This window comes from Ylistrum balloti, unplaced genomic scaffold (assembly GCF_031769215.1).
Source record: "Ylistrum balloti isolate Yb309-2 unplaced genomic scaffold, AGI_CSIRO_Ybal_v1 Utg371932, whole genome shotgun sequence".
Lineage (NCBI taxonomy): Eukaryota > Metazoa > Mollusca > Bivalvia > Pectinida > Pectinidae > Ylistrum > Ylistrum balloti.
The window spans coordinates 18,806-32,404 of NW_026782948.1; the positions used below are offsets into that span (position 1 = coordinate 18,806).

General features: G+C 39.3%; 4 protein-coding genes across 4 annotated transcripts; 1 reads left to right on the forward strand and 3 right to left on the reverse strand.

Annotated features, from left to right (window-relative positions):
* Positions 1 to 898: 898 nt before the first annotated feature.
* On the reverse strand, positions 899 to 2,888 carry LOC132563943 (uncharacterized). Its single transcript, XM_060228700.1, has one exon. The coding sequence runs from the start codon at positions 2,843 to 2,845 to the stop codon at positions 1,265 to 1,267; it is 1,581 nt and encodes a 526-aa protein (XP_060084683.1). The 5' UTR covers positions 2,846 to 2,888; the 3' UTR covers positions 899 to 1,264.
* Positions 2,889 to 2,894: 6 nt separating this feature from the next.
* On the reverse strand, positions 2,895 to 4,479 carry LOC132563940 (uncharacterized). Its single transcript, XM_060228696.1, has 2 exons — positions 3,946 to 4,479; positions 2,895 to 3,412 (listed from the first exon to the last, which is right to left on the reverse strand). The coding sequence occupies exons 1-2, from the start codon at positions 4,223 to 4,225 to the stop codon at positions 2,895 to 2,897; spliced, it is 798 nt and encodes a 265-aa protein (XP_060084679.1). The 5' UTR covers positions 4,226 to 4,479.
* Positions 4,480 to 8,671: 4,192 nt separating this feature from the next.
* Positions 8,672 to 10,216, reverse strand: LOC132563941 (zinc finger BED domain-containing protein 4-like). The gene has a single exon (XM_060228697.1). The coding sequence runs from the start codon at positions 10,214 to 10,216 to the stop codon at positions 8,672 to 8,674; it is 1,545 nt and encodes a 514-aa protein (XP_060084680.1).
* Positions 10,217 to 12,217: 2,001 nt separating this feature from the next.
* LOC132563942 (uncharacterized) lies at positions 12,218 to 12,943 on the forward strand. The gene has a single exon (XM_060228698.1). It carries the CDS (start codon positions 12,218 to 12,220, stop codon positions 12,941 to 12,943), a length of 726 nt encoding a protein of 241 aa, XP_060084681.1.
* The last annotated feature ends 656 nt before the right edge of the window (positions 12,944 to 13,599 follow it).

The following is a 13,599-nucleotide window of genomic DNA, read 5'->3' on the forward strand; positions in this document are numbered from 1 at the left end:
CGAAAACGTCCTGGTACTCGCTTATAACCGATGTCATGGCCTTGAACTCCTCATCAGTTAAGCTTCCTTGTGAACGATCCAACATCTCCCTCACATGTTCCGGTACCTCCCTTTTTCTAATGTCCACCGAGCTCTCCTTTGCACCAACATCCATGACTGTTCCATTTCCATACTCAGGAAGGATTTCAGCCTCCATAGCCTTTCCTATGACCTGTCCTTTCTTGAACACAGTGAAAAAGTTTGAGAAATTAACCACACAGACAGAAGGTCTATCCGCACTCTTGTGCACCGACCTAGGGATTACATACCTGGCACTCTCTTCCATCTCTACAACATAATCAGGTAGGGTATGGTCCAGATTGCAAGGTACATGTGCCACCGAATGCGGTGGGATCACTCGTCTCTTGGCAACCGTTACCCGGCTGACTCTTGGTAGGTCATCACTGCTGCCTACCCTAAGAGAGGTAGTATTTTCACCCATTTTTAACAGGTGGTTAGCCATGTCTATTTGGGTTCCTTGACGAATCAAAAAATCAAACCCAAGCAGCATATCGTCTTCGATGGGGGCAACGTGAATGATCTCATTATATACTCCAGCGCCGATTTGTAACTGAACAGGACCGATCTTTAAACCCATCATGGCTGCATCGCGGGCTGCAGTTAGAAACTTCATTTTCAGGCATGTGAGTGGTATTTTTTGAAAAAGTCTGAAAAGTAATACGAGCGCCGAAGGCGCGAGTGGGGGGGAGAGTATGAGAGGGGGGGTTTGAAAATTTTTGAAAATTTAGACTGCCAGGGATGCATTTCTAGCCACTTAAGGGGTATACCATCAGATATTTTGGCATGCATTTCTTGCCATAATAAAGTGTAATACCAATAAAAAAACTCAACAAAACTGTTTGAAATTTTCATCAACATGACAATTTATACACTTACCATGGCCAGTTCACAACTAATGTTCCACAGAATGAGATACTTGAGTGTAATCCAATTGCAAGAAAAATGTTTAAGTTTGTTAAATGTGTTTTGTTAAATTGTAAAAAGTAAATACATGTTCCACATATGTCCAACTGTAGTTTAAATCTAAATTGTTTTGTCAGTTCACAAATTACTTTTCACAATATAGCTAGAGACTATATATGTACACTTTCACATTAATATTGTAATATATTTAGATTGTAATATATTTACACTGTAACAGTAAAATGTAGCACGAACTTCACTCAAATTATGTCCCTTTTTTAGACTTTTTTCTGGTTTTTTTTTAAGATTTCATCATCAGTTGTTTGTGAGCCAAACGTGCAATTTTGGAAGCTCTTTCTGACTGTTCTGAAGCCTTTCGTTTTGTTTCAACATTTGCTTTTCTCACTTCTAATTCTCTCTTTCTCTGTTCCTCCTGTTCTTTGGCTTTCTCTTTTTCACACTTGTATGACTTATATGCACTCCTCATGTTATTAAGAAGTCTCCTCTGTGGTGCATTATTTTGGAAGTCATGAGGTGAAAAATATTCCACAGCAGTTTTCTTCTGTGCTTGTAATGTGGACTTCACAGTTTGAATTGCTGAATAGGTTTCAATCTTCATTCTTGAAGATTTAGGATCCATGATGTCCCCCATCATGCTGAATGAGCCTTCCACCTGTGGACCATGGAAACAGGTCAACAAGGACAATACCATCTTGCTTAAGACAGGATACTGTCCTTTCATTTGAACATCTGCCCACCAAGTGTCTATTCTCATGTTCTCAAATTCTGGCAACTTTTCATCTCGTTGGTACCTTCTTAATTCTCTTTCATACTGATTCTTCTCTTCTTCAGATAATACATTATCAACTTTCAGCGCAAGGTTCTGAAGGTACTGCAATGTAAGGGAGTGGCCCCTTGCACACGGGTCTATAGCTGAAAGGCTCTGTAGCAGTGAGTTTCCAATAGGCAGTTTTGTTTTTAATACATGACCACTGGCAACATAAGCAGATTCAAGGTTCTCAAGGAAGCTTCTTACTATATAAGATTTGATATTTTCCTTTACAGTGCGCAACGCATTAACACCCATGAACATGTGAACTGGTTTCAGATGCATATCTTTACTGTGTAGATCAAGTTTTGCAAGGCGACTGGCTGTAATATTCTGTAATTTTTCTGGTTTAATAAAACAATCCAAGAACTCCCTGATAAGTTCAAGTTGCTTATCATGTAGTATATGCACTAGAGGTTCTTTCATCTCAAACAGAAGAGTGAAGTTTTTCAACAGAGGCAGAACACTACTGTACAAATTCAAGACAAGTTTGATCAGCATTCTCTCATCAAAAATTTTGCCTAAGATTCTGTCTTTTCTATCTCGTCCATCCTTTGTCAACGATTTTTTGGACAGAGATAAGTGGATTTCTCTTACTCTTTCCTTTGCTGCATCACTTACGCCTATCCTTCTATAGATCTCTTGTACAATAGGAAACACTTTTGGCTTTTTGTCTGGTGTGATAAAGCCAGCATAGAAAACACTATAAACATCCATCAGACGTAATGTGTCAACTGCTACAGTGTACACTGAAAGCCATCTGTGGTTTACAAACCTGAGGGGAGCTGTGTATTTAACACCTAAAATGACACAGATTTCTTGCATAAAGTCTCTCAAATCTGCAGACCACTTTAAATCATTATGTAGATCATTAAACAGCGACTCTACAACATAGCCAAATGGTTTACAAAATGCCTTTGTAGCGTTATGGACATGATGACATGAGTCCCCATCTATATCCAACAAGTGTGGTGCCTTTTCCCTTCGAATACGAACTTCTAGGCCAGACTTTGATCCCCTCATCACATTACATGAATCCATTAATATTGACATAAGGTTTGTCCATGGTATGTTGTTACTTTCAATAACATTTACCAGTTCATTATAAAGAGTGGCAGTCAACTTTTATTACACTTAAGGATGCTAAATGATTAACAACAATTTCTTTCTTTGTTGGACAGAAATAAGAAACTAGAACAGCCAACACCCTGTGAAAGTTATCACTAGTGGCCTCATCGATGTTTAGTGAAAACTTTGAAATTCTTAAAATTTCCGTCAAGTTCATCATTAATGTCTTTCCTAATCCAAAGGTCATTTTATATGAAGCTGTTGTTCTGTTCATCTGTAGTTCACTAAGAGCCTTGGTATCTTTTGATAGTTTTTTTGTCAGATCAATCAAATCTGTTGTCAAGCTGAATGGGAGATTATTTTCAGTAAGAAAACCAAGGATAGTCGCTTCCATATTTATAAGTCTGTCGTTGACTGGCACTAACAACTTGGGTGCATCTTTGATGTCACTGGACTGACTGGTGACTGAGCCTGACAATTTTCCGTTCAGCGATGGGTGTAGTCCATAAGGTTCATGTGTGTCATTAGATCTGGCACCAGATGAAAATAATCCTGTAAAATATAAAAGAACAAATACTGAGCTGATGCCTGTATACTTGGGCAAAGTTTGCATTGATTTAATTATAAACTTTTAAGAATTATAAAATGTTTCTATAAATAAAATCTTAATAGGGAATACGGGAAAATAACACTGAGCCTGTTTATTTTTGTATTATTTATTAGAATATGTTTTAATTTAGGCCCAAGTTTGCATTGATTTAATTATAAACTTTTAAGAATTATAAAATATTTCTATAAATAAAATCTTAATAGGGAATACGGGAAAATAACACTGAGCCTTTTAATTTTTGTATTATTTATTAGAATACGTTTTAATTTTATTTATTTATATTTATTAAATACATGTACAGTTATTTATATCATCTTGCTTAGCTGTTTTTATTGATATCAAATATTTATATTTTTTAGCCGTTTTATACCAAATCTTATCATTATCGTCTTTAATTTTTATTTGGGATTAAATTTTTTATTTGCTTTTTTTTTCGTTTTTTCGAATGAAAACAATAAACTGCAACACAACTTACCGGCCAAAGAATAACTGCTCTTTTTTGCTTCCTTGTGTTTTCGATGTTTCTCTGATTTAACATGGGCCTCTATGGTCTTGTAACCCCTACTGGCATAGTTTATCTCCTTCGAGCAAAGCCGACAATATGCTTTCCCAGCTTCTTCAATTTTGTAGATGCACGCTGACAACAAACTGCCTTCAACTTCTTTTTCTAGCCAACTCCATTTCCATGCGTTTCGCACGCCGACATCAACGTCCTTCACACTACCTCGTTCTATTATATCTTTCCGGTGACTCATATTGCCTTAAGTCCTTTTAAAACATAACATTATCATGTCAAGGTCGATATGTAACATACGGGCACTTTAAATCAGTGTGTACTTGATGCTTTGACTACCTACGTTGATCCAAGCGTTTCTACGATCTACTTCAGGCAAGTATAAACTGCAAAACGAAAACGGACACCACAAATCCGGATTTTTTTACCGACGAAAAAAATCGGAAAAATATTTCTAAAAATCGGATTTTTTTGTTAAAAAATCGGAAATCCGCCAATTGGCGGAAATTTCACATGCCTGCATTTTACACAACGTGGGAGGTTTGGGATCCATCTGTTGATAAATCTTGTCTGAGAGGATAGTTGACTCAGCTGCTGTATCAACTATAGCATCCACAGTTATATTACCGACCTGGATTGCAGTGTGATACAGGGAATTAGACTTTACTTTATTCAGGCTCATGACCTCAAGATCCTCACCGACCTTATGTTGATCCTGTGGATCCTGCGATATAGTTGATTCCATACATTGTGAATGGAATGTTTGTCTCTCCTGATTTGTCTGTGCTAGGGGTTGTTGGTGCTCAGTGACTACCAAAATTTCCAGTTGCTGAGAACTAGGTTGTGTCAGTTTTGGACTGGAAGGATTCAGTGGGCCGGAGAGTCGTCCGTCTTCTCCAACCCTACTGTGTTTAAAGACTCTTCCTTAAATGTAACCTCCTTCCTGGTACTCGGACAATCCCGCATGTAATGTCCAGGCTGCTCACACTTAAAACAGTTATTGTGCTTAGGCGATGTACTCCGACTCCGGTTACGGGACTTACATTCCGCTAAAAGCATGTCAAACTTACTGCTTATGTCGGTACTATGCTGCTCCATCTTGAGTGATAGCTGGGTTAGCTGTGACTTTAAAGATGAAACACTTCCTTCCAGTGAGGAGACCCGCTGCTCTAAGGTTGCAGTGTTACCGGTTTGTCTGAGTATAGACGGCCCAGGAGACCCTTTAGCTTGTACGGATTTCCTATCCTTACATGGCACACTTGCGTACTGACGTACTTCTCTCACATTTGACATATCCTCATCTGACAGGTCTGATGAGTCATCCCCGTACCTGGTTCGATAAACCGGCAGCACCTCTGGACGTGATCTCTTTTTGAGGTCCTGTGGATGGTGTATGCATCTATACCACTCTATTTCTTCTATAGCATCCTCCAGAGACTTGTGTTTCTTCATGCATGCATACTTCCCAGCCTCCTTTTCTTTACATCCGAGACAAAAGCGCATAATGGCATGTTTCCTAACCCAAGACTCTGGGAGGTCCTTGTAAGCTTTAACAGCTAGACCAAGTACCCGGTCTGCCCAGTCATGCAGGGTCTCATCCACATCCTGACAGGCCATTTGAAACTTTGCCTGCAAAGTTTCCTGAAGCTCTGCGCCGTGGAAGCGTTTGTCGAACTCCGATATTAATTTCCGGTAGGACAAAGTGGGGTTCATCTCCGACAATAGGTGATAATAGTCCCCAGCCTTACCAGTTAAACCCCAACACAAGGCATCACGCCGTTCGTCTCCTGTCCAACCAGCTGCCTCAGCATACTTTATAAACTTCTGTTTAAATAATGGCCAATTAGACCGGCCATCAAACTCCAGGTGTTTGGGAAGTATGGGTGGTCTCCCTTTATGACGTCCTGTTGAGGCAGAGTATGGGGGATCCTCCTCACTATCCTCTAAGAACTCTGGCGGGGCATACCGGTGCCGGTTTGGACCACCATGATGTGATGGCCGACCTCTTGTAATACGGACCATCTCCCCCTCCTCTTCACTGATATGGCGGCGGGACCGGGGGCGGGAGGTAGAGGCAGGCCGTGACACCCTGGAGGTCCGAGGAGGAACATAGTCCTCGTCAGACTCGTCATAGCCTGTGTACAGATGGTAACTCGACTTGGTACGTGAAGCTGGAGGGGGTGCCCTCTGTTTATCCTCAATTACCTGCAATAGGGCTTCATGGGGCACCGGAGGATTTACATCATTCGCTGCCGACTGGTCCTTCCGAGGGGGGCAGGAACCCTTCCCTTTATCAGATTCCTCAATGTAATGGAGATCTGGCTGATTCGCATCACCGGATAAGTGAGGGTTTGGCTCAAAATCTAAGGTTTGGAGCAATCGATGGGTAAGGCGGAGTCTGGGAATATCAGCGATATTATCAGGAGTTATATTACCGTATGCTAACCGGTATTCCACGATGTTACGCGCTATTTTCTTACCAATGTCCGGTAAAGATTGTAATTCGCGTTCCTTACACCAATTTATTCTAGTAGCCATGATGAAAGGACGGTGGAAGGGAAATGAGGCAACACAAAGGCAGAAATCTGGGTAATGGCAATCGAATGGATATTGGGAGGATAGGATATGTCCTGATCCCTGGACATATAAACCGTGTACAATACAATACCCGAAAACCGGTTAAATTGTGATAAAAAAATAATAATAATAATTAAAATAAATAATGTTGGAAGAACAATATATATTGGAAACGTAAACCGGCGTCCCACAACAGAACTCCAGGTGGTATACACAATAACGGAATGGATAGACGAGTGTTTGTACAATACCAAATGAATACTATATACCACACACCGATAAATGGATATCACTGATAAGAAATAATTGCAGTTTCAAAATCCGATTCCCGTCGTACAATGCAAAGTTACAGCAGTTGCAGGAACGCACAAGCCTCATGTAAAGTAGATTGAAGTCTGCCGCGAAACCGGGAGACTATACAGGATGTGACGTCAGGGCTATTAAATGCACAGAACGTCGTGGCCACAATTTTGCAAATTACACGGCAAAATGGTTAAAACAAGCAATACAAAGTAATAAAGCAATATTCAAGGCGTATGGCAGGGTGTTAAACCTGCACGATAACTGACAGAGAGACCGATGTGAAAGGTGGTACTGTCAGCCGAGATTTACCTCGTCGCCATTGTTGTGTCAAGCGTGACTGTCGTCTGCTCAACACTAATTAGTTACCTCTTCAGTTGATACGAGGGATTTCTCTTCAGCGTTGTTTCCGGGGGTTAGCCGTTTCCTGAAGAGAATTACTGTCTCCGTTTTACCGGGGACAAGTGTGGACACTTTTGTCAATCAGTGTTGGTTATAAATTAGTTCCTGCTAGGAGCACGTGTATGTATCAATCTGTCTAGTTTTTCTTTGACTCTGATGCACCGTGTGCAAAAACCCGGCCACCCGTGACGACCCTGGGTCACCGACACGCTTGGACCTAATTTCACTACACAACTTTCCGAAGTACTGGCCTTTCTTTAAAACGATTAAATGTTCTCTCTGAAATAATCGAGATGTCTGCACCTGTGTCTATTTTGAAAGTGACTGATGCCCCACAGACAGGTAAAATTACTTTCCAGGCCTCCGATGAGCCGGTACTCACTGCACCTAGAAAGAATTCGTCCGAATGTTCTTGTACAACTTCATGAACATGTTTGGCTTTACAACAAACAGCAAAATGATTCAACGACTTGCATTTATTGCACCGTTTACCATAAGCAGGACATGACCCTTTTGCATGTGACCGGTTACAGAATGTACACCTTTGTCCTCCCTGCGCATGACCGTCATGCTTTTGTTTACCCGAAACTCCATATTGTTGACGTTTTTGTTGAGTAGGACGTTTCGTCCCCGACTTTTTACCTTTACTCACTGCATCGACTGATACCGACGATTGATCTTTAATCTGTGACTTGACTTGTTCCGACTGTCTAGCAATTTGTAGTGCTGTCTCTAAAGTTAAATCGGCTTTAAGCTGTAATTTCTCGGAAATTGACTTGTCCGTGATACCGATTACTAGTCTGTCCCTGATGTTATTGTCTTTCTGTGTACCAAAATCACAGTGTTCAGCCATTTCAAATAACGACCTCACAAATGCTTCAATCGATTCTGTAGGACCCTGGGACCTAGAGCTGTCCGGTTATGGGAATTGACCTTCGGTTTCGGTTTCGATTCGGTTACTTGATTAAAAGTTGATTTTCGGTTTTCGGTTTTATTCAACAATAGATCTATAACTGGTTCACAACTCGTGAGACAATAAAATAAATAACAAAATATGATATTCCAACTCAAACATGAAAGAGAAACAAAAAATATACCACCTGGTATTTCAACAAGAATGCACAAACCTATCAACAGTAACAAGACAGAAAAAAATAATAGAAAATATAACAGGTTTGGTTTCAGCTATAATGAATATGTTATAACACAGTCTGGAGTTTCAAAATTCGAAACTTGTTATGGAGCTGCAAGTGTGCAATATGGTTCAAAGAAAACAGTAACAATAATAACATAGGCAAGACTAGACTGACTAACACTTCTTGTGCCATGAATGAGTATTGAACAAAACTGTTTTTTTTGAACACATCAGGGTGTTAATTTTCCTTCTCAACCAAGTCAGTACCACAGTTCACTGTCGCAGGTTATGTCCGAGAAAGGTAAGTTGCTCAGCAAAAAATGGCTCAAGACAGGATCTTCGATTGGAGATGAGACCAGATTTGCTGAACATGCGCTCGCTAGGAACAGAGGTGGCTGGTATCGAAAGAAAAACCTGTGCCAACTTTGCAAGGTTTGAGTACCTAGTCTTCTTTGTTTTCCACCAGTCGAATGGAGATTTCTCAGGTTCCAAAAGTTCCTCACTACAAAACAACTGAAGTTCATGTTCCATCTTTTCCCGTAGATTATCAGTTGAGTGCTCAGAAGCAGTCTGCTTCTTCTTATCTACCATTTTCTTGAATATTTCCCACACAGTCTTCTTTGACGTCGTAGCAGTCTCTGATGACTCAGTCGCACTAGCAGACTGCTTTTTGATGTCAGATTCACATGCACTCGGAGTTTCGATAACTTGAGGATTCTTAGCATTGTCTAACATCAGCTGCACTATTTCTTTTGCTGTCCGGTCTCTGGCTGTGTCATCATTGAACCCATAATTCTTGAACCTGGGATCGAGGTATGTGGGTATTGCAAACTCAAGCTTCATCTCATATTCAGGCCATCTGGCATTGATGTTGGCATGTATCTGCTTTCCAAAGTCATTCATTTCAACGTCTTTCATCTGCTCATTCAAAACGTGCAGGACTGGGATTATCATTGAGCTTGTAGCATATCTAGACGCAGACATCATGTTTGTTGCATCCTCAAATGGTTTCAGGGCACTTACATAACTTGCAGCGATCTTCCACTCAGATTTTTTAAGATCATTTATCTTATCGTTCGTAGCTAATACAGCGGTTACTGATTCTCTTTGCTCGACTAGTCTCTCCAGTAAATAATACAATGAATTCCACCTTGTTGGGCATTCACTCTTCAGACGATGCACAGGCACACCCAATGATTTCTGCTTCTCAGCAAGGCTGTGTGTATCCTTTGCGCTTGCATGAAAATGTTTAGTGATAACTTTAGCCTTCGCAATTACTTTTTCAAGCCCGAAGAATTTCTTGACTGCATCGTTCACAGCAAGTTGTAATGTATGAGCAAAGCAATTGAGAGGAACGAACTTAAAAGATGGAAGTTGTCTCATAGCTGCTTGCACATTTGATGCATTATCTGTCACAACATAGATCTTCAATGTCCTTTCGTTATAATCTGGGATCCATACGTCGAGGCAGGAAAGTAGAGCTTCAGATATGTTCACTGCTGTGTGTGATTCAGGCATATGTGCAACATTTAAGCAGTAGTCACTGATGGTGAAGTTATCTGATAAGAAGTGAGCGGTCACTGCCATGTAGGCATCTTGTGCTACTGAGGTCCAATGATCTAGAGTAATGCCCAAGGACACACAATCCTTCAGTTTTGGTTTTATCACTGACGATTGCTCCATATATGCCTTTGGAATTAATGAGTCTCTTATGACCTTGCGATTTGGGATATTGTAAGCTGGCTGAAGGCAATGAATGAATTCACGAAAACCCTGGTCATTTACGATGCTGACAGGCTGAAGGTCAATACATATCATTTCAATCTCTCTGTCTCTTGTCCGGAGAGCCCCACTTTTTGTCCTGTAGGAAAGGCACCATTTTTGTTTGTTTACTTGATGTTCCTGGGGATTCGCTGGGGACTGCTTCATCCTGGAACGAGCAGAATATTCCCAATTATAGGTAGGGCCTATAATATATTTGAAATATGAATTCAAATTTAAATTCAAACAATCCATCTATTTACTCTCCCATTCATTCATAAATCTTTTAATTTAATTCATTTTCCAAATATTTTTATCTTCTTTTTTTTATCTATTTATCTTACTTTATTAGGGATCGTGATTATTATTCCCATATATTATTCATGTCTGGGTACGTCTCTTTAAAAGTGTGGCCATTTCAAAACGATCTCTCAAAAGAAAGCTTTTATTTCCGCATGCATTTGATCGTTCATATAATCCATTTTATGAAAACGGCCCCGTGTACTTTAGACTGCAAGAAACATTGCCCGAAAGTCTGTATTATTAGGTAACTTGAGTTGAACACACGACTGTTTTTTTTTTCTTAGAAACTTACCTTCAATTTACGCTTCAGCGATGCCTTCTCTTCGAGAGCTTTTTTCAGCTGTACTGCTTCGGTTTTATGCGAAGTTTTGATATGTCGCGTGAGATTGCTGGTATTACCATAACGTGCTGCAACCTTTTTACCTCCCGGGCATAATTTACATTTAGCGAATGTTTCATTTTTTCCTAGTTTCTCGAAATATAGCCACACAGGACTGCTTTGCTTGACGCTGCCCGCCATAACCACGTTGTTACTGTTTATACCGAAAGTACGGTTATTTGTGCGCATGCTCGGTTCGTATTTCCGGTTTTTTGAGACTACCGATATCGAGTTGCCTTTTCGGTTAACCGGACAGCTCTAATGTCCATAGAGTATGATAGACTACTGTCTGTACACCCTAACATAGATCGTCGAAAAATCGCGTTTAAAATTTCTGTAATGCATTAACTGCTTCAAAATTTGTATTTTCTGATAGGATTCCACGAGTCGTAACTCAACTAAATATAATTGAATCTTTCAGATAAAACGTGAAACAAAAATATTTTCTTCTGAGACTACTAACGAAAACGGCCCAAATGTGTAACGTTATAACGTTGTCGGCAATGGCGGATTTCGGCGGAGAATTTACTAGTCTCAAAGAAGGAAACATTTTTAATACTGAATTTTTTAAAAAAAAAAAAAACCTGGCAATATTCAGTTACGACTCAGCCTCTGAGAGCCACTGATCTCTCAATTTTTTCAAACAATGCACCAGTATTTTTTTAATCGCGATTTTTCGGAGTCCTATGTTTGGGTGTACAGACAGTAATGTAGATAATTTATGTGCCCTTCTTTAATTCTTAAACTTGGATCTCTTTCCATTTCAGGCAAAAAAGGCCACAACCCAAATGACCCAGGTTATGTACCAAGCATTTTTCCATTTAATAAGGAAGTAATGCCAAGGACAAGCAGAAATTCCAGTCAAAAGTGTGTGTCGCCACTGAAATCAGATGCACAGCCTACATGTATAGGTCTTCAACACAAAAGGAAAAGACGCCTTTCATTTTCAAATGTTTCATCACAAGGCAGATCTGTAAAGTCTGAGGTAAATATACAATGTACCCCCCACCCAATTGGACATGACTACATCTGTACGGATTTTATTGGAATGAGTGATGAGATTTTAAAATATCTGCCTGAAATTGAAGAGAAAATGCGACAGTTGGAGGAATTGGAATCAAAATGTGAAATATATAAATCTCAAATTTTGGATTTAAATGCTGTCAAGAAAGATCAAAAACAGCTTCAGTTTTGGACAGGTTTTCCAAATTTTGAGACATTTCTATCATTGTATGAATTTCTAGAGCATCGTGCAAAACACATGCAATACTGGAAGGGAAAACTTACTAATAGCCGAGAACATTTCTCAAAAACAAATAATAATAAGCCTGGTCCAGAGAGAAAACTGACATTGATGGAAGAAATTTTTCTTGACAATGGTAAGACTGAAAGGTGGTTTGCTGACAGAGGACTTAGCTAAGCGCTTTAATGTGTCCACAGGAACTGTGTCATCAATTGTGACCTCATGGATAAATCTCATGTATTTAGATTTGAAGTTATTATGTGAACTTCCTTTCAAGAAAATTGCATGTGCTAACCAATCATCAGCTATAGGCTCCTTTTCTGATGTGCGTGTAATTCTGGATTGTACCGAACTTTTTGTTCAAAATCCTAGTAAGCTGGATGCTCGTAAACAACTATTTTCAAACTACAAACACCATATTACATACAAATTTCTAGTGGGAATTGGTCCTCAGTTGGGTATCACTTATGTCAGTAAGATGTATGGCGGAAGAGCCTCAGACAAATACATTACATCTGACTCTGCCGATTTACTTTTAAATCTGGAGAAGGAAAAGGGATCAGTAATGACTGATCGTGGCTTTTTAGTGGAGGGAATTTTAAGTGACATGGGTGTCAAACTCATTATGCCAGCATTCAAAGGAGCAGATCGTCCACAGCTAAGTGCCGAAGAGACTAAAACTTCCGAGAGTATATCTCGTGTCAGAATACACATAGAGCGTGCCATTCAAAGGATTAAAACTTACCATATTTTTGATGGAGAATTGAAATTATCGATGAAGGATATTGCTGAACAAGTTTTCACTGTTTGTGCTTTTTTAGTGAACTTCCAAACTCCAATTGTCAAGTCTGGACCCTAATTAAAAATTTTATTAGTGTGTTCCCTCTACATGTATAATGTATATATAGATATATAGGGCTGGGTTAGCATTTTGTTGCAGACATGCTATGACTGTCAGAGTTTTGCAAATTTATGATACATGTACATATGTACATTATGTACAAACTAGAATTTACATTTATTATATATTGTGTTCTGCATTATAAACTTAGATACATGTATATGTAGTATACATGACCTATACATGTATATATGTACAATGTATGATTCCACATGTATATTTTTCATGTTCTTTGGCTATGATTTTAAGTTTTCTTTTGAATTTGAGATCTTTTTATTTGCACATGTAAATATTTAATAATGAAACCATTTGTATATGCTTCCTGCATATAAGAGTACATGTACTGCATACCATTTATATGCATGCATGCATGAAGGATGACTAGTACTGTAGTGCATATTCTTGTACATCTACATGAACATGTATGCTTATAACTGATGATTAAATTTCATGTGTAAATAAACATTGTTTGAAAATGTTGATGAACATCTTTGTGTTTATAATATTTATTGGCCAGTTGGCTTCGAGCATATTTTCTAAGGTCAATATGAATGGTATCATGGGCACAGGGCACAATCATATATCCTGGATATATGATTGTCAAACAGCTGGAG

Bases quoted from the DNA above. Each gene is read 5' to 3' on its own strand.
- LOC132563943 (XM_060228700.1), bottom strand. From the start codon at position 2,845: ATGTCAATATTAATGGATTCATGTAATGTGATGAGGGGATCAAAGTCT.
- LOC132563940 (XM_060228696.1), bottom strand. From the start codon at position 4,225: ATGAGTCACCGGAAAGATATAATAGAACGAGGTAGTGTGAAGGACGTT. The intron at 3,413-3,945 runs GTAAGTTGTGTT...TATATTTTACAG, and splicing joins GAGCAGTTATTCTTTGGCCG to GATTATTTTCATCTGGTGCC.
- LOC132563941 (XM_060228697.1), bottom strand. From the start codon at position 10,216: ATGATATGTATTGACCTTCAGCCTGTCAGCATCGTAAATGACCAGGGT.
- LOC132563942 (XM_060228698.1), top strand. From the start codon at position 12,218: ATGGTAAGACTGAAAGGTGGTTTGCTGACAGAGGACTTAGCTAAGCGC.